The 20,839-nt window shown below is 40.1% G+C and overlaps 1 protein-coding gene across 6 annotated transcripts in view; it reads left to right on the forward strand.

The window, feature by feature from the left end:
- The window catches only part of NHSL1 (NHS like 1), a 237,961-nt gene that overhangs the window by 175,773 nt on the left and 41,349 nt on the right, over nucleotides 1-20,839 (forward strand). For all 6 annotated transcript variants that reach the window (XM_060029892.1, XM_060029894.1, XM_060029893.1 and 3 more), the window contains exon 2: nucleotides 3,132-3,284. In XM_060029892.1, coding sequence (XP_059885875.1) covers nucleotides 3,132-3,284 — 153 coding nt within the window. The remainder of the gene's footprint in view (nucleotides 1-3,131; nucleotides 3,285-20,839) is intronic.

A 20,839-nucleotide genomic window follows, 5' to 3' on the forward strand; every position in this document is an offset into this window, starting at 1 on the left:
TGTTCAAACACCTCAGACTTTTGTAACTCTAGGGCAGCATTCTGTGATTTTTTTTTTTTTTTAGCATGTCTTATTTATTTATAGTTGGGATTTTAGGTGAATTCATTTCTGCTGCTCAAAAGAAGTCCTTTGAAGAAGGGGAGGGAAAAAAACCCTTGTATTTACTTTATGTCTGCCTTGATGTACAGTGTATGGTTTTTTGATTCTTTGGCTAAATATATGAGGAGCCTCTGTGTAATGTATCACATATTTTTGGTGGGGATGATCCTCTAAAACTCCCTGGCACTCTGTTAGGTATTTAAGAGCTCAAGGACAGGCTCTGTCTAGACTGATCAGTCATTGTAAAGTACACAGCTTTTGTGATGTGGCTTCATTGTATTCTTACCACTGGTTTAAATTTCTTTAATCCAGGCGCTTCTTCATTCTTTGGAAAGTATACTTTTTATAAATACATGGTTCTGTTTTTTACATAGTTGTTGGCTTATTTTATTTTACTTTAGTTTTTGGACCAGTGGATTTAAGCTGGATATATGTGCCATGGGCAGGAGCCACTGGTAAGAGGAACTTTGGAGAAAGCAAAAGAACAGCCCTTGGGGCTCATTTCTACAGCTTCCCTGGTTGAAGGCTGTCTTTGGATGGGCTGATTAAAGTCTGCCCTGGCAAGAGTGAGATACACCAGGGGAGAGACAACTGTTCTTTCTTAGGAGCCAGTTTGGTAGCTGTGTGGTGGGGCTGATGGTGTGATTACACAGACACTATTACTTGGATTTGATTTGTAATTGGCGAATAGGAAGAGTTTCAATTTTCAGTATTTTCCAACTATGAAGTATGGTAATTCAGTCTTTCAAATAAATAGACATTAGCGCAAAACATTGTAATTAACTGTGGCTACTCTTTGGGGGACATATGGTGAGTCCCACCCTGTGCAAGATTCTCAGATACATAACTAAGAGCTAAATCGGGTCTCTGTGGATTTCATAGATTAAGTTTGATAGTTCTATGCACCATGCAAAACATTTGTTCCACGGAGGTTATGTGAAATGCCAGGTGCCTAGTTTACATGCTGCTTTTAGCAAACATTAAAAGCAGAAAGCACACAGGACATTTCTGTTTTTATTTAACTTGATGTCTAGTTCTCAGTGTTTATTTTCCCATTTCGCAATTTATGGAGAAAGTGGGATGGTTTTAAAAAATTTTGTCCAGTTTTATTGAGATATAATTGACTTATAGCACTGTGTACGTTTAAGGTGTATAGCATGATTTGACTTGCATACATCATGAAATGATTTTCACAATATGTTTAGTGAACATTCATCACCTCATATAGATACAAAAGAAAAAGAAAAAAATTTTTTCTTTGTGATGAGAATTCTGAGGATATACTCTCTTAACAACTTTTATATAGAACACAGCAGTGTTACTTGTGTTCCTCATGTTGCATATCACGTCCCTAGTACTAATTTATCTTACAACTGGAGAAGGTGGGATGATTTAGGAAATGAATTATTTAAAGCCCGCCTTGTAGAATTCAGTAGCTGTAGAGAAGATGGTACATGGGGTGAGCGCTGACCATCGTATATGTGGTGGCTTGTGTTCCCAGGGGCACTGAGAAAGGCCAAGTTCCTCTTCAGCGATGGTTGAAAAGTCAGGAGCTACCTTCAAGTAATTGCACTGCTCTCGCCACAACCGTTCTTTACATGAGTTATTTCATAAGCTAAGACTTTACATATATTAGTTCATTTGATCTGTTTAATGGCTGTAATAGCTGTACTGTAAGGTACGTTGGGTTAACTTTAAACATGTTCAAATAGAAAGGTTCAATAGTTCATGCACACCTGTTGCTTTTATTTTACGAGTCTACTTTATGGTCTCATTTCCAGGGACATGTTACGTTGTAGAAACAAGTATGCCCAGAGTGCCCTGTGTGGCATAGGTCAGAGGTAGGGGAAGACTCGCCCCTGACTCACAGTTGTCGTATCTGCTGGTTTTACAGGAGTTAGAGTAGTCACCCTCAGTAACTGCCTCAGCACAGGGTCCTTCTCAAACTTCTTTAGTCTCTACTACACCTGGCTTATGGCAGCAGTTATATAGAGAGTATTTAAAAAATTGTTGTTGAATATTTATGGTGCTGTCAGTTTCGTATTGGTACCCCACTTAGATTGTGTTGTCAGGAAAAAATGAAATGCGTAGACAAAGCGATCCCAGTCCCTAGAAGGATAAAGGAAAATTGTCATAGATTTAGCCTACCTATCATTTCCCCCTCTGGTGTCCTCAATCTCTTTTGTGTTGGAAAAATTCAATTGAATTGGATTATATTGGGAAAAGTCAATTGCATTGGAATTTCTAAAAACATTGGAATATAAAAGTATTCCATGAAAGCGAGAAATACAGAGAAAATTTTGTAGCACAAATGGATTTCTAATTAGATATGCTATTTAAATGTATTACCTTGAATGTTTATGATTAGTTTTGTAAAAATTCAATTGAGTTTATAACAGTGATGTTTTAAAAATAATGCCTTAGAAGGGAAAGAATTGGTCCCAACTTCTTAGTAGAAAATTTGTTTTCTGTCTTGACAATCTAACATTTACTAAAGCAATGACATAGTACAATTGACTATTATTTGTCATGGCGGAGTTCAGCAGGAGTTGGAGGTCTTCATTGACTTTGTTAATCGCTTTCTAACATTGGAGTAGAGGGAGGGCCTAAAAAGCTGGGAAGCAATTAACTGAACAAACACGAAACACAGTGGGAAGGACCCCTGGGATCTGAGATTGAGTCTTTTTTTTTTTTTTTTTTTTTGCGGTACGGGGGCCTCTCACTGTTGTGGCCTCTCCCGTTGCGGAGCACAGGCTCCGGACGCACAGGCTCAGCGGCCATGGCTCACGGGCCCAGCCGCTCCGCGGCATGTGGGATCCTCCCGGACCGGAACACGAACCCGTGTCCCCTGCATCGGCAGGCGGACTCTCAACCACTGCGCCACCAGGGAAGCCCCCTGAGATTGAATCCTATTCAAAATTTGTTCCATTTCTCCCTTGCTGGCCCTTACCTATGGATGTGTTAGGTACCAAGAACTCACCTTGATGTAACACATTTAATTTGACCTCTGAATGTGTTCTTTCTTTCTACAGCTGTTTCCAACCTAGATGAGGAGAGTCGATGGACAGTCCACTACACTGCTCCATGGCACCAGCAGGAGAATGTGTTCCTTCCCACCACAAGACCCCCCTGCGTAGAGGACCTGCACCGCCAAGCCAAGCTCAACCTCAAATCAGTATTGAGGGGTAAGATGGTGCCCTGCAAGCATGTTGTTCTTGGATTATTGACTGTTAGAATTGAAAGCATAGATTTAGTTGCTATTTATAATGAATGGATAGTATGCTGTGTCTTTATAAAATATCATAAATACTCACAACCTAATACATGCCTAATATGTTCTGGGCTCTGAAAGCTGCCGGTTTACAGATATGCAAAACTGTCCTTAAAGAGCCTGCTCCATGTTAGAACCCTCGAGCATGTTTAAACCACTAGTACCAATTTAATCCAAATAAACACCTGCTGATGTGGGGAATTTTGCCACTGCCTTTTTAAGACTATTGTAAGTATTCAAAGCAAATTGTTAAAGCTAGTACTTTGTAATGGTTTGTTCAGTTAGTTCAAGTTGAGTGGAAAGGGGACCTAAATATAGACTGTGAAGGAGTGCAGAGTGGTTTGATTTATCAGAACTTGGGCAGCACCCAACGGGGCTCCTTTAAGCCCAGGTGGGCAGAGTGCACTGTGGCCAGTAGGAAATCCAGGAAGAGTGTACACCTGTATCTAGTTTAAAATTCTCATTTTTACCTCAGCTTGTTGCTGATGTTAAGAAGAGTTTACGCATGGTACAAAGAAGGCATCCTAAAAGTGATAAAGGAGGGAGGACGTTCTTTAAAAGAGGAAGAAGTGACTTTTAAGATTCAGAGACTTGCTCTTAAAGCAACAAACCAACATTCTTATCCTACCAGACTCTGCTTCTACCAGTTTTCTCCTCTGTGCTGTTTGGGATCTAACTATACTAAAAAAGTACTTGTTGCTTATCTGAAATTTAATTTAATCAGGCATCCTATGTTTTAATTAATTGTTTAAGACTTACATCTAAGAAATACTGTTATTGATTCAAGAAAAACCCAGCATGAGGACCCCTCTAATTTTTATGATATTTTTTACTTGTGTATCAGTCATTTATTAAGTAATTCATATATTAATGTACTGTTACTATAACTGCTGTGGTTACTAGCTAACATTTATTAAACACTCAACTCTATACCAAGTATTGCTCTAAACCATTGCACATATTATCTCTTAATCCTCACAGTAATCTACAAACCATTACTGTGCCAGTTTTACAGATGACAACATAGAGACACAAAGATTAGAAACTTGCCTAAGATCTCAAAGTTAGTGGCAAAACCAAGATTTAACCTTGGACAGTCTCAGGCTATAGAGCCCATATTCTTAACTGCTGCCTTTAACAACCTTTTGTTTGAAACCTATTATTCTGGCAGAAATGCAGAATACACAGACAGGGTCTCAGCTCTCGTGGAATTTATACTTATACCTAGAGTGCAAATCACAGTGTGAAAAATACCCGAGAGGTGCCAAAAATTGCTGTATTGTAATTAAAGAAAGCAGATAATCTCTGCTTAGAGAAGGAATAGCTGTCAGTAGACTCACAATAGATTTGGTATTCCGAGCAGAACTGTACAAACATTTTCGGTCATGGCCCTGTTTTTTCTTCCTTTAAGCTTTTATAATGCTTCAGTTATCTCATATGTATCTTGCAGTCCTATGTATCTTGTATCTTACAGTCTTGGCATTGGACTCTCCAGCAATGAGGACATTATTGAGCTCCCTTTTTCATTTAGACTGAATACCCTGTATATTTAGTGACTAAACGCTTAAATGAGAAGAATCACGTTAGTTGGGCTCCTCCGTATGGCCTTGGAGTTGTACTTTGACCTTTGTTGACTTCATGAGGTGCCTAAATCCAGCCACAATTTCTTCTAGATCCCTTCAGTTCCTAGTGATTTGCCTTTAGTAAATTTTGACAAAGAGCTTCTCTACGTAGAGCTCACCTTCCTCCACCAAAGAATTACTAAGAAGATTAAATGGCAAGGTTCCCAGGACAAACCCCTGAGGGAGTGCCATTGTTAACATTTCTCTTGTTGCTCTGAAGACAGAACACTGCATGGTCTGGCTTGTAGAGAATGCTTTCTCAAAGGTATATGTGAGTTTGAATATTCAGGCCCAGTGGTTTTTTGATAGCTCTCCAGGAAATTGTGCTTCACTACCTCTTTCATGTATTTTTCAAGTACCAGATCAGAGCTTCTCTTTTCTGCCCTTAGAACACTGAGCATCTGTATATAGATTTTTCTGATTTTATTTTCTTTTGGACTGTTCAACAGATACCTATGAAATATCATCACCACTGGTTTTGCCTACACTTAGATTTTATTTTGAAAAGGTAAATGCTTCAGTGATTGCTTAAATGCCCTAAAATCGTTCATCGAAGGGATTTACTATTAATAAAATTAATAAGTTTGGGAAATTCTTACAGCTCAACTTTTAAATCTGGATTTAAATGCACCTTAAGAGATTTCAGATAACTGATAACTTGAAGAATAGTGGTTGAGAAAGATGAAACAAGAAAGAACATCTGAGTTCTTTTGTTCTTCATTTATTTACTTTTAGTCACATGCACAGAACTTCACATACCACTTCCCCTACATCATGTTAGCAACTGGAAATAAACACATGAGTGCAGAGTATTTATTGCCTCATTATCAGTGAAGATTAAAAAGAAAAAATCCAGTCCCTTACTATATGGCAGCTGTTAAAGTATGATGTTATATAAGATTATCAGTCTAAGTTAATATGACCTCAACAGCCTTTGCTTAAAAATACAGAAAGGTAGGTCACTATTCACAACGAGCATTCTAATATTTTGTTCCTCCTTTTAGTCTTACTATGACTTTGTCCATTGTTCTAAGGAAGAAATACTATCGTTTAATGTTAAACAGGTTGGTGCTTTTTCTTAATCATTAAATGCTCATTGTCGGAGCTGTTCTGTCAGTTTTTGTGGGGCGCTCAGCTCCCCTCTTGAGGACCATAAAATACAGAGGGAAATGATACAGTGAATACTAACAAATGAATAACTAAGTGTTGTAAACATTTGCTTATGTTAAAGTAATGCACAGATGCTTACTGGTCAGTAGAGTGGTTGAGGAAGGCACTTTTTTTACGAAAAAGCTAAGCTTGAGTTAGTACATAAAGGTAGATAATAGACACTACTTAATACGTCTTTAAGAATCAGTTCTTTGCTATGCCAGGAGTTTTTAAATGAAGAGACAAAAGGTCGTGGGTCCCCAGCTTTGAAGAGCTGAGCTTGCTGTCTGGTGTCAAGACTGAAGTAAACAGACAGTAGTGTAATGGAGACGGGCGTGAGGTACGCTGGGCATATAGGGGAGAGCTCGGTCAGCCAGAACAGCACTGGGAGACCACCACTCTCCCATTCCCCCGCTGCGGAGGAGATGGGCTTTCCTGGTGCGTCACACAGCATGTGGAGTGCCTGCAGCAGGTGGTTTCCATTCCCGTCCAAATAAAGCAGAGATCTTTTATATTTGTTGTTGGGGGCTAGTCTCTGGAGAACTTGATAGAATTTAGTGACCATGCTCTTGGATCAAATGATTTGGTTTTGTTGATTTATTTAGTTACTAGAGATTTAGGTAATGACTTATTGCTAACAACAGTACAAACGTGTACCCATTTGTTTTTGTTTTTTTATTTTTGGCTGTGTTGGGTCTTCACTGCTGCGCACGGGCTTTCTCTAGTTGTGGCGAGCGGGGGCTACTCTTCGTTGCAGTGCACCGGCTTCTCATTGCAGTGGCTTCTCTTGTTGCAGAGCACGGGCTCTAGGTGCATGGGCTTCAGTAGTTGTGGCACACGGGCTCAGTAGTTGTGGCACGCAGGTTCGGTAGTTGTGGCGCACAGGCTTAATTGCTCTGCGGCATGTGGGATCTTCCTGGACCAGGGATTGAACCCGTGTCCCCTGTAATGGCAGGCAGATTCCCACTACTGCACCACCAGGGAAGTCCATACCCATATTTTAAGAGTATTTTGATATTTGGGGAAAAAGGACATCTGGCTAGTAATGAATAGTGAATTTTACTGAATTTCCAGAATTCTTCCCTTTTAATTTCCATAGTTATTTGAACCCTTCATGAGCTTCATCAGAGTTAGTTGTGATGATCAGTAACCTTTATCTATCTAAATTTTTATCTAGGTAGTTTTTATATATATCGAAGGGGCCACAATTCAGTGGGAAAAGGGGAATTGAGGGATGAGGTGGGCTCGCCCAGACTCAATGAAAGTTTCAGATTTTATTTCTTCACAACCTGTAGGCCTCATTTGACAGTTTTAAGATTATTAAAGGCTGAAACAAACATGTTATTTTTCAGCCTTCATTCCCCCAAAAGGCCAACTTGGGAGAGAGAGATAAACATACTTTCTCATAGTATGTTTAACAGGCAGTTTGGTTACTGCATCTGTGTTAACTCCTGCCTGAATTAGTTCACAGAGCATCTGTTGTTGGTATCAGAAACCGTCTAGTCACAGCTCTCATTCCTGAAGAAATATATTTTAGCAGGTCAGCCTACTCTGTGGCTCTAGAATTAGGAGTGCAAGCACAGGGTGGAATGTTGGATCTGGCCTGTGTTAATTCAGAGTCAGAAGGTTATGTTTATTGTACCTGGAGAGATAAGAATTGGGGATTTACACTTTGAAGAAATGACTATTTGTACCAAGTGATTTAAAACAATTGTGTGTGTGTGTGTGTGTGTGTGTGTGTACAGACCAACCTGTTTAACATTAAAGAGTGGTATACCTTTCTTAAAATTATGGACAAGGTTTCCAAGTAGTCCCAGCCAGGTTTCTCTGACAGTTCGTGACACACAGACTTTATCTAAGGGTCACTGCATCTACCTTTCATTGTCAAGAAACCACCTACTAGTTGCATTTTGACTTGGACAAGTAAGTCTGTTCTGGGAAGGGCTGTGGGGATCTCTGGATTTGATGAGGGGGCTTGGTGGTCTCATCTGTCTGCATTGGGCTGATGGGCCCCTGGGATATCCCAGGTGCCCTGTGGTTTTGGTTATAGAGTCTCCTCTTGGGGGTCCTGTGGCATTTTTTACAGAGCTTTCTGGAAGACACCTTTCTAGGCATGACCTGGGGGATGTTGGCTGAGAGCTCTCTCTCTTGCAATGATACATCTGCTCACCACCCAGACAGGCTCAGGACGAACATCTGCTTTGCCCACCTTGTGCTAATGACAATGAATTTTTCATCTTTTTCTTTTCTGTCACTTTTTAAAAATTATGACATAGAACACAGACAAATACATAAGACTTGCACAGTTTAACAAATAATTATAAAGCAAACATCTATGTAACTATTATTACTCTGGTCAAAAAATAGAATATGACCTGAACTCCAGAAACCTCCTGTTGTTCTTGCTTTCTAGTAGGAAAAGCCCAGGTTTCATGAAAAGTGCATGGGTCACATCTAGGTTCACATCCTGCCTCTTTTAGGTACTAGGAATATATTATTTGAGTTTAATTTTGAGTGCATCTCTTTAACATTTTGAGCTTTTTTTTTCATCTATAAAATAAGATCATAATATCTGTTTTCGTGGGAATAAAACCAACTTATTTATATAAAGTGTCTCAAAGTACCTGTGCCTCAATGTGGAAGCAGTGTTTGTAGAAAGAAGGGTGCCTTTTAAGTGCAGTGGAATACAGATAGAACTTTCAGCCCTCTTTCCCAAAAGGCTGTCATGATTTAGCTGACACTTCCTCTCCCAGCCATTATGCTCCTGGGATATACAGTGGGGAGGAGGAAGAGAGGAAGAGAGCAAGGAGCTTCGTCAGATGACAGTGACAGCCGTCGACACTTGTTCATTTCATCCACATGAGCAAGATTCCTTTTCCCCGACTCCCCATCAACCTCTGAAAGACGCCCAGGATGCTAGAGCTAGAAGGGCCCTCCCCGGTCCTCTGGTTAATAAATCCCCTTTCCATTTTGTAGATCAGGACCTATCAGAGTTAAGGGATTGATTGACAGCTGCTTTGCCGTTTATAAATGGCTCTGCCCAGAACTCCAAATCAGGTTTCTCAGCCCATGCTGGCCTGTTCTGATCTCAGATCCCAAGGGCCTATCTCTGACGCCTCTTCAGCTGCCCTCAACTTCCAGAAAGGTCACTGGGACAGGGCTTACACGGGGAATCCAAAGGCTCACGGCAGATTGGGTTTCTTCAGCCAGTTAATTTAGGAAATGCAAAATAGCCTAAGGTGGTGGCTTCCCTGTTGCTCATGAAAACTTCTCTTCACTCATTCCTGATTTCATTAAAAGTCAAATATGTTTAAGAGAAATAAAGAAAGGAGGCTTCATCGTGAGACATCACGTGTGACAAACATCTGTAACCATTGTTTCATCCTAATAGCATTTGGTGCGTATTTTTAGGGCAACGGTAGGTCATTAGTAACTCGATGGACTTAAAAAAAAAGAGTAATAAATAGGTTATAAAAGCGACAAAGGAAAGAAAGAGAAGGGAAGAGAAACATTAAGTATACCAACGATTTAGCACTTGTAGCCAGTTTACTCTTTGCCTACTCCTGTACTTACATTCTTCCTGAAGAATCCTTTGGTAAAATTGATGTGCAAAAGGAGATGGTTAAATGTCACTGGTTAAAGAAGGATTGTCTTTCATTTTTTTTTTATAAGAAAGAAACATTACATTACACTCATTCATGGAGAATTTTAACTTATTTACTAGTTTAAACAAAAATAGGCATAGAATTGAGGGCAGGGCAGGGAGTGGTTTGTTATTCTGGAAAAGCCGCTGAACAGAAGTAGGATGTGTAATTGTCTCATCTTTCCTGAACCACAGAGGCATTGACATCTTGTTCTGTTGTCAGTAACTGTTCTGAAAAATGAGTTAGGAGACCAGAATTGTGATTCCAGTGCTGCCAGTAGCCCATGAGGCGTTGGAAAATCATATACCTTTTTTTAAAAAGTAAATTTATTTTATTTATTATTTATTTTTGACTGTGTTTGGTCTTCGTTGCTGCGCGCGGGGTTTCTCTAGTTGCGGCAAGCAGGGCTACTCTTCTCTAGTTGCGGTGCGCGGGCTTTTTATCGTGGTGGCTTCTCTTGTTGTGGAGCACGGGCTCTAGGCATGCAGGCTTCAGTAGTTGTGGCACGTGGGCTCACTAGTTGTGGCTCGTGGGCTCTAGAGCGCAGGCTCAGTAGCTGTGGCGCACAGGCTTAGTTGCTCTGCGGCATGTGGGATCTTCCCGGACCAGGGCTCAAACCCGTGTTCCCTGCATTGGCAGGCGGACTCTTAACCACCGTGTCACCAGGGAAGCCCCATATCCCATTTTTGTACTTGGCCTCCTCCTCTGGAAAACAATTTTCAATCTCCAAGTTCCCTTCTAAGCTCCAAAATTCTGATTGGCCTCTTTTAACTGTTTAAGAGTGATATGCAAAGTTTATTAACACAAAGATACAATTTACGGCTGAACACAAGTACTGACAAATTGAATTGTCCACAAATCTAAGTTTGTGGTGACATAAAAGTTTCTAAGTGCACCCAGCAAGTGAGGCACTGGTCTGGATGTTGCAGCAGAGTCAGAGATAAATCGACATGGCTGCTTTCCTAGTTTACACCTCGTCAGAGAGAGAAGTGTGTGAATAACTCACAAGCTTGATAATGGTGGTATCACTGAGCCACACCCTTGTCCATGGGTGTTATCTTTAAAACAGAAATCTAATCATAGCTCTCATTAATCATTTTTTACCAGCTTTCCACCATTGGCAGGATAAAACCGAACTCCCTTAGCATCTGAGAACCTTCATTACCCCTGTTTGTCCAGCCTCACCTGACAAATCACCCTTTCTGCCCATGCTTCTCTCCTCCTACACCCAAGATCTTTACCTTGTGCCCTTACACGTAAGGATAAAGTCCTTCTGTGGGAACCCTGGCTTGTCTTGCCCTCCCTTTCTCTCCACCCAACTTCTCAGTCCACTTCCTCTCTCTTCTAAACCACAACCTCTCACACCTGGCCAACTCCTGTTCCCCTTGTAAGGGTCATCTGGTTGATGCTCGGGTTCCCCCAAAGCTTTCCTGGACTCCTCCGGGTAGACCTGGGCATCCCTTACCCACTTTTCTACACATGCCCACAGAACCTTACACCCCTCCATTAAACTAGTAATTGTGTTCACGTGTTTATCCCCCCACCTGACAGCAAGACCTTTGGCAGCAGGACCTTTTCTTGTCATTTGTGTGACCCCAGTGCGTGGTACTGTAAATACTCTTGTATTTGTGGAGGTCCTGGAAAGGTCATCTCGAGCTCACGAGGAAGATCAGTCACAGAACAAGTGGTGAGAACACGAGAGTGAGGAGATTGGAGATGGAGAGAGTGCAGGGAGAGGAGTTGTGAAGGTTGAGCCTGGAAGGCTTTGATCTAGAGGGCTGGAAGAAGTCAGCAAAAGAATAACTGGGGAAGAAGAGAGGAAATCAGGATGGGGCAGTGACCATGGTGCTCAGGGATGGGCAGAGTCGGAAGAGAGGCTACTGAATTGGTCAGTAGGCAGTCATTGGTGACCGTCCAAAGAGTGGTTTCAAGGGGGTCTGTGGATTTAAGAAGCCAGGTTTCACGAGATAATTATTTTAACAAGCAGAAAAATAATACAAGTAATATTTTTTAAGAAATAAATGATGTCAACAAGGCAAAGAGAAAAAGGACAGTATTTTGAGGTGGTGGCAGGCTAGAAGTAGTAGTATTATTTGTTTTAAAAACTAGAGCCAATTAAAACATGGTTGTAGACAAAAGAGCCCACAGGAGGAGAAAAGGTTGCAAATATAAAGAGAGAATGGGAGCATTCCCTGAGGAGACAGCAGGCAGTGAACGGGCGCAGGCAGAGGTCAGGTTTCGACTTCTAGTTCCCAGACGGGACTGGGGAAAGGGCATTTTGAGATGGAGCAAAAAAACACTGAATATGTTTATTAAGGGGTGTTGGAGTCTTGATAGAAAAATGGCCCCCACTATGTGGCTAGTTCCTTGGTGAGAAGGGTGACTTCATTTGGAGCTCTCTCGTTCAGTGCTTGTGAATTTAATTAGGTTGACTTTTCAAAGACAAATGGTAATGTTATTAAAGACTTTTTTTAATGTTTACTATTTCATTAGACTTCCTTTGGAATTTTTATCCTTAGGGAAAGTTGCCCAACCTGATGAAACAATGGATTGAATTCTCTATTGAGAAAAGAGAAGTGCAAAGACAAAAATAAAAAATTAACGGAATGGGATGATATACAAAGGTGGCGGTTTAACTTCTGTTGTTTGATTTGATGCCACACAAAATTTTTTATAATACTAACTCTCTGGGTATGATAACCCTGAAGGGGTAGTTAACCTGTGAGAGGGAAGTCAGATGCAAGAGCAAAGAAGAAGGAACAATCATTGCTTTTTCAGTGGGTAAAGAGACCTGTTGCCTTTTTTTAAAGGTAAGCAACACACAAAAGATAGAATAGCAAAGACAGTCATTTAAATGATCCAGGTCTCAACAAAGCACTATGGATTGTTTAAACAAAAGGCTTTTTGTTTTGTTTTTGTGTCCATGGTCAGTCTGCTGTTTCAGCAATTCCATTTTAATTCCTGATAAAGTGAGTAACTTGAGTGGCTGCTATATTTCGCCCAGCGCAGCATAAAAATGCTACATTGAAGGTACTGTGGATAAGGTTGTTATCATTCCCTGAACAACTGAAGTCCCTGGTGTTCGTTTAGAATCTTTGAGGCTCTTTGATATTGAGTAACCTTGGTGATGCTCCACGACTGCCAGTGATAGGGCTTTTTCATTCTAAAGTGAAATGAGATCACCTCCAGTTTGGCTGTGCTCTGGTGGTGCTCAACTAGGGCTTGCAAACTCGCAGCACCTTCCCATTTATCATGGGCACCAGAAAGCTTTCACTTTCATTTAAATCTGATTTAGTTCTTCAAGTCTTAAATGACTATGGGTGTGTGAAGAGAAGAAATGTTAAAAACCAGTTTTCTGCCATGGCAAATAACATTTGAGGAATAATTCCTTCCATGGTTTGCAATGAAAAATAAAGCTAACAGTTTTATCCAATGGTATAAGTTTTAATATTTAATTCCTGCGTTTTGGGAGGTTTTTATTCCACCCTAATAGAAATTAACCAGAGAGGGAGAATATCGGTCAAAATGACCTTTTTTTGCCCTTCTGTATAAGTGAGATTGCCTGTGGTGTTTCATGTCAGTGAAGGAGATACTGGTCCCAGGGTATGGAGCGAAAAGACTCTTTTCAATGCCGTTTCAGTATATTAGCAGATTCATTTCCTGTGTGACTGTTGAGCTGATGACACCACATTTTCCCATCCTGACCCCTTTATCTCCCCAAACTCACTAAGGAGATTGAAATGAGAAGTCATTTGGAATAGTGCCAAAATAAGTGTTAGGCGTATGAATTCAGCAATCTGCTTGTCATTCCCCCCCTCCTTTGGCAAAACCCATCCATTTCAAAGGTGGCTTTTCTGACCATCTGTCTTCTACCTTACTCCTTCCCAAAACTTTTCTGGGAGCTTTCCTGTGACATCTGTTCTGTCTGACCAGAAATCTTTGGGGGAGTTGCACGTGATGGAATTAATGTTTTCATGCTGGATTTGGTCAGTGTCCCTGAAGTTGTACCAAGACCAAATTTTCTTGTATAGATAACCCAAATAGAGCACTGAGTATCATCTTCCCTACCTGCTCTTCCCTCATCCTCTTATTTCCTGAACATATATGTGATTGGGACCCCTTCCCCCTTAAATTCTGTGTTGCTGCTGGCCCCAACCCATACCTGCCAGTTGTGCTTAATAAACACTGCTGACATACATGGGTGGTGTACTAGATAGATAGGCAGGTCCCATGCCTTGGGTAAATTAAGATGGAAAGTATGGCCAAAGATAAAATACACCTGGGTGAGGGATGGGGCCGGCCCTTCTGTCACATAATCACAGTACCCTTTCAAGTACTGATGGTTCATTCAGTTAATGAACTCCCTGGCCAGCCACACTGAGTAAATCATGTCTGGCTTAGACACCTTTAGGAGGACATTGGCTTTTACTTTCAGGGCCTGGGAAGCCATTGGAGAGGTTTGAGCTCAGGAGTGACATAACCTGACTCATCATTTTTAAATGGTTAAATCTGGTTCTGTGTTAAAAGCTTGCAGTAAAGGGATCGGGGTGATGCAGGACACTGGGCGGAGATACCACTGTAATCAAGGGAGAGGCGGAAGCAGCCTGAATCAGGGAGCTTTGTTTAAAGCCGAGCTGATGCGGTACGTTAAAATAACAAGACCTCTTCAAGCGGTTTAAGGGAATCTTGACCTGTAAAGTACTTCTACAGGAGCAAAACTAAAGCTTTTTCTGAAAACAACAGTATTCCTTAGGAACCGAAAGTAAATACCAGATATAGCATTTCTCCTCCTCCTGCAGTGATCTGTTAAATTCTTTTGTCCTTTGTTTGCTGTTTTCCTCTCAAGTTATTCTGTTGGTGAGTGTGGATCATCTGTGACATAATAAAAGCAACAGATGAACTCTCTTTTCCCCTCGGGCCTTTTATCATTTCTCACCTGGAATATGTAGGAAATCTTAAACTATGAAAATTCCTTCTTCGGGAGCCTCTCCTCTAAGTGGAAGACTTTTCCTTTTATGTCACACCTACCCCAAATGGCTGAATGGATTTCACATCAAGCACCTTTAATATTGTTTCTCCTTCTCCGTGGCTACTTTACCTTCCTCTGAAACAGTTTTCTCCTCCTGTGGCTCCCAGACCAGCAGTAGGAACATCACCTGGGAACTTATTAGAAATGCACGTTCTCGGGCCCCACTCCAGACCCACTGAAACAGACACTCTGGGACCCACTGGTCAGCCAAGTGGTTAACAAGCCCCCAGGGGATCCTGATGCACCTTAACTGGGAGAACCAGTGCTCCATAAATTGTCATGTGAACTTGTTTAATCAGTCAGCTAAATCGTAAACACCTTGAAAGTTGTACCCCTTCAGTTTCACTAGCTCATCGCAAGCTAGGGTTCGAACACACAGCTGTTGACTGTCGGAGTTTGAGCCCTTGACTGTCGCCATTCATCTCCCTGGCTGTTAGCAGAAGGTTACTTGAGCAAACTGATTCATCTCCTTCCAGGACGCTTCCTTCTCCTTGACACGTGGGTGGTGGTTGGCATATTTTCTGATTGGCCGTCTCTTTCTTACCTGCAGTTAAACAGAGTATACTCTAACACCTGGAACATTTTGTCTCAGATGCACCATTAAGAGAGGAGGTATTTCAGAACTTTTAGGGAGACTTGGGCTCCATCATTAAAGCCATATATTTTCTCCTTTTCTTTTTTATTTTATCGTACTTTGGATGCAAAGTATCTTTGACGTGACGATTGATAAAGAAATTGTCTTATGGACTCAGATATGCAGTTTTTGGAAGATAAATTTGGATATAATACTTCATATATAATAATATGCTTTTATATCATTGTAAGTATTGCTGTATAACTTCATATCAATTCAAACTCTTACTCTTAAGCGGAGAGGGCAGAAAAGGATGAATCATTAGTGTAATAGTAAACCAAAAAGGCATATTTATTTGGAATCTGTTATTTTAAATTGCTGTCAAATTATCTAGGACAATATCCATTGAAAATGTCTATATTAAGTCCATGGTGTCTTTAGATTTAACATAGCTTTTCAACTCACTTGATATGCTGCAATTAACTGAATAACTTAAAAACATTTGACCATTTATAGTCTCTTAATTATGTTCTAATTTGTTGATTCTTAAAGACGATTTAAATAAATTGAAGTACAGCTGTTCTGAAGAAAAGAGTTTATGGAAAGTCCAAATGTAATTTTGGAAAATCCAATATACATGACTGGCAAGGCAGAATCTGAACTACAGTATCAGTATGATTTCTTTCTCTTGCTCAGGATTGCCAAACCCAATAAATTAAGGTACTAGAAGGCTGATCCCTTCTATTTTAAAATACATTTTGGGTTGATTTTCATTAAGAAAGTAAGTTCCCTAATGTTTACAGAGCATAATATTTGAGTGCAGTAAATTTTTCCTACATGCTTATTACTTGAAAGCTCGAACTAGAATCTTTAGCTATATAAGATCTGATACAGCTGTTGGACTGGGATTGATTATTGATTTTCTTCTAAATATATGTTTAGAAGATATCTTCTTCTTAGAAGATGTCTTCTGTGTTCTCAGTTCTCTGGTACCGGACAAAGATATGTAATAGAACTGGCGTTTGACCCTGTCATTGATAATCTGATGGATAAATAACTGGGATAGAAGTTTGGAAACCTGGATCTACCAGAAACTTAAAACACTTGTGTTTTATAATCCATAAGACAGGTATAATATCTGCTTTCCTTCAATTCCCACAGAAATATTTTACACACAAATCAAAATGATGGCCAAGGGCTTTCGGTTTAGAAAATAACGCATTTATTAAGTGTCATCAGGAGTAATGGCTTTAAAAATCAGTGATCTGGAAAAAAAGAGTGTTTTAGACTGTGGTTCATCACAGAACATTCTCACTGAAGCAGTACATCATGACCACTATTTATAATTACCTTTGGAACTGGAGTCCTCCCAATTGTCAATGACCTTGAATTATAGGAGGAGGATTATGAAAGATTAAATCTGTTAAAAAGAAACCACATTTAGATTTTAAAGTATGGTACATCTAAATGCTGTTCTGTTGTAAAATACCAACATTGTGCTTTTGACCTGAATGTTTCAGCACTTTCCTAGCAGTTCATGCTCGTATACACCACCACTATACATATAACCTGAAAAATGACAAAATAATCTTTCTTAACTAGTCCTTTTGGCTTTTAATGCAGCAGTGCTTGTTTTCTTTTTTTTTAAGTATAATTAATTTACAATATTGTGTTAGTTTCAAGTGTACAGCAAAGTGATTCAGTTGTACGTGTGTGTGTGTGTGTGTGTGTGTGTGTGTGTGTGTGTATGCTTTTTCAGATTCTTTTCCATTATAGGTTATTACAAGATAGTGAATATAGTTCCCTGTGCTATACAGTCGGTCCTTGTGGTTCACCTATTTTATATTTAGTGGTGTGTATATGTTAATCCCAAATTCCTAATTTATCTCTCTCCCCTACCCCTGCTATCTCCCCTGCTATCCCCTTTGGTAACAATAAGTTTGTTTTCTATGTCTGTGAGTCTATTTCTGTTTTGTAAGTACATTCATTTGTATCATTGTTTTTATATTCCATATGTAAGTGATATCATATGATATTTGTCTTTCTCTGACTGACTTACTTCACTTAGTATGATAATCTCTAGGTCCATCCATGTTGCTGCAAATGGTATTATTTCATCCTTTTTTATGGCTAAGTAATAGTCCATTATGTATATATACCACATCTTCTTTATCCATTCATCTGTCGATGGACATTTAGGTTGCTTCCATGTCTTGGCTATTGTAAATAGTGCTGCTATGAACACTGCGTCTATCTTTTCGAATTGGAGTTTTCTCCAGTTATATGCCCAGGGGTGGGATTGCTGGATCATATGGTAACTCTATTTTTAGTTTTTTAAGGACAGCAGTGCTGCTCATTTTAAATACTTCCTTTATCATTGCTTTCTCTTCTTACTCAGACAAGCTAACGTTCAGCAAACCTCACTTGTTTCCCTTTTAGCGTCCACTCATCTTACCACATTTCCTTAGGGAATAAACGACGAATCCCTTTTTCTTCCCACCTTGCATTCAATTTCTCTTTCTCCATCTCCTCCTTTTCCTTCTATCTTTCATTTAAGTAAGTCAGAATTTAGTAACCGTTTAAGTTAAAAACTTTGTTCAGTCAGAGTATACTTCAAAGTCTTTATAATAAATTCATGAAATTTTTCACTTATAATTGTCTCTTATGGAATTATAAATACGAAAACATTAATTATGACAAATTATACAAATCAATGGTAAAAATGCCAGTGTGCTTTTACTAGCATCACTAGGTGATTTACTTTTCCTCATACAGGTAACGTTCAGGCTCTTATTATGGTTTAGTTAGAATTTATGTATCTGAGTACTGTTAGCTGAGTCATAGCATCTGGAGGAAGGTGGTAAATACAGGTGAGATCATGTCACTTCTCTGTTGGTAGTCTCCAGAGGCTACCCTCCGGCCTCGTGGTGACAGCCAGAGTCCTTACAGGAACCTCCAAGGCCCTATGTAACCTGCTCCCCCTTTACCTGTCTAACCATCTCCTATTGTCCTTCCTCTTCACCCAGCCCAGATCACTCTTCCCTCCAGCTCTTTCTTAGGGTGATGGAACCCACTTTCTTCACTCAGATGTCACCACTGAGGTAGCCCTGCTTCAATACCACTCCCTGTGCCCTTCCCTGCTTTATTTTTCTCTTAGCACTTAGGACCTTCTTACGTATTATGTAGTTGATTCTTTTTACTGTTTGTTGTCTGTGACCTCTTAGAGCATAAGCTCTATGAAGACAGGGATTTCTGTTTGTTCTGTTCACTGTGGAATCTCCTGTGCCTGTAACAGCACTTGGCAGGTAGTAGATGATTCATAAACATTTATGACTTAACAGATAAATGTGGCATGGGGGTGCTTTCCTCTGGACTGTACCTGAGGAACCGAGAAAAGAGAATTGTCTTAGGGGTTGATGACTTCTTCTAACTTCGATCCTGCCTTTTTGGCAGTAATTGCTCCTCTACCTCCTGACTCCTTTTCTTTGCTATTCTTTCGTTAAAAACACCAATTGAACCTGGCACAGCAGAGGATCTAAGGAAGTATGTGATATGGTTTATAATATTGAAGAGTTCAGGCTAGCATGGAACGTTGTAGTAACTAGGGAAAGCTTTGTGGAGAAGGGGATTTGAAGTAAACCTCAAAGGATTTTGATTGAGCTATCTTGAAGTAGCACAGTGACTTGGGTTCCCTGTAAGCGTGGCGGTTGCCACTGCCGGCCAGTAGACCCTGGATGCCATCGTCTATAAGAGGGTTTGGGAACTGATGATGGTAATATACATTATATATTAATATGTATAATTAATATAAATTGAAGAATTTATAAAATAACTTCCAGAAGGGATCAAAAGATTTTCTTTTTCTTCTTAAAATTCTGAGTCTGCTAATCTTTTCATACCCATTTGAGATATGCAGTGTTTTCACCTTACAGACCTGCTTTCCCTTTGAGGAGAAGTTAAGAGTCCATCTCTAATCTTAATTTTAGTAGACCTTAAATACCAACATCCTTTTAGATGAACATTTACTTATTTCATTTTGTACTCATGTTTTAGTTCTTGTTGTTATGGAAATGTAAGTATAGGGGAAAAACTATAATAAAACTAGTTTAACATCTTTTCTTTCTTGGAAAGAGTTTAAGGAAACTAAAACCCAAAAGTGAATGTACCGATTTGCTAGATAAAGGCTAATGTTATTTTATACATAATTAAGGGTGGTACAGAGAGATATGAAGGAGGGTAGTTTCTCGTCATAAGCAAGTTGATACTCTCAGGAAAGAGCACCAGCTTTGGGGCCAGAATACCTGGATTCTAATGTTGGCTCCACCAATTGGAGCAGGTTTCTTTTTGGGTCTCAAGGTTTTCATATGTAAAATGTGGATAATTATTATCCCCATCTCTTGGGCTCATTGTGCAGAGTAAATGATTTACTGTATGTGAAGTGCTTAGAGCAATGGCTTGTTCATAGGCAGCCCTCAATCAAAGTCAGTATTATTAATACACAGCAGTTAGTATGTCTGCTGAGAGTTGTTTTTACATCTCGCCTTTTCCTACTACAAAGGGTAACTTTTCTTGGGACCTTAGAGATTGGGCCTGAAGCTAACAGATGTTTCTTACCCAGAGTTGCACAGCTCTTCAGTAGCCAAACGGGCATCTCCAGATGCCCAATTCCTGTCACGGTTTCTTTTCCATGATGCTCTAAGATTTCTGCCAAAGGCACCCCTGTGCCATTTCTTTGAAGATCCTTATGAATGTCTTTCACACCTTAGCATCTCCTGGTTCCACACTGGGTTAATTTCCTAGGGCTGTGATGACAAAGTACCATCACAGCCTGGGTGGCTTATTAACACAGTAGAACTAAAAACAAAAACAGTAGAACTTTATTGTCTTACAGTTCTGGAGCCTATAAGTCCGAAATCAAGGTGTTGGCAGGGCCATGCTCCCTTCAACCTCTAGTGGAGAATCCCTCCTTGCCCTCTTCCAGTTTCTGGTGATCCCACATGCTCTTTGACTTACGGCAGCATAACTCCAGTCTCTGCCTCTGTCTTCACAAGGCTGTCTTCCCTCTGTGTCAGTGTGTCTCCGAATGGTCCTGGTGTCTCTTTTTCCTCTTCTCATAAACATCAGTCATATTGGATTAGGACCCACTCTAGTGATCTCATTTTAACATGCTTACATCTGGAAAGACTATTTCCAAGTGAAGTCACATTCATAGGTACCAGGGGTTAGAACTTCAGCATATCTCTTCTAGGGACACAGTTCAACCCAGCACACATACTTTCAGATCAGAGAACCTTGATCCTTTTCTGTCCTTGCTTTGGTAGTTACAATAGATCAAATACATTTACCAAGCACCTGGCTGATACTCTTTCAGTGTAAAAATGCCCCTAAGTATAAGGCTTTGTCTTACATGAAACTGATTAGGTTTGTAAATTTTGTAGTTAGATTAATTCA

This window comes from Delphinus delphis, chromosome 14, assembly GCF_949987515.2.
Source record: "Delphinus delphis chromosome 14, mDelDel1.2, whole genome shotgun sequence".
Lineage (NCBI taxonomy): Eukaryota > Metazoa > Chordata > Mammalia > Artiodactyla > Delphinidae > Delphinus > Delphinus delphis.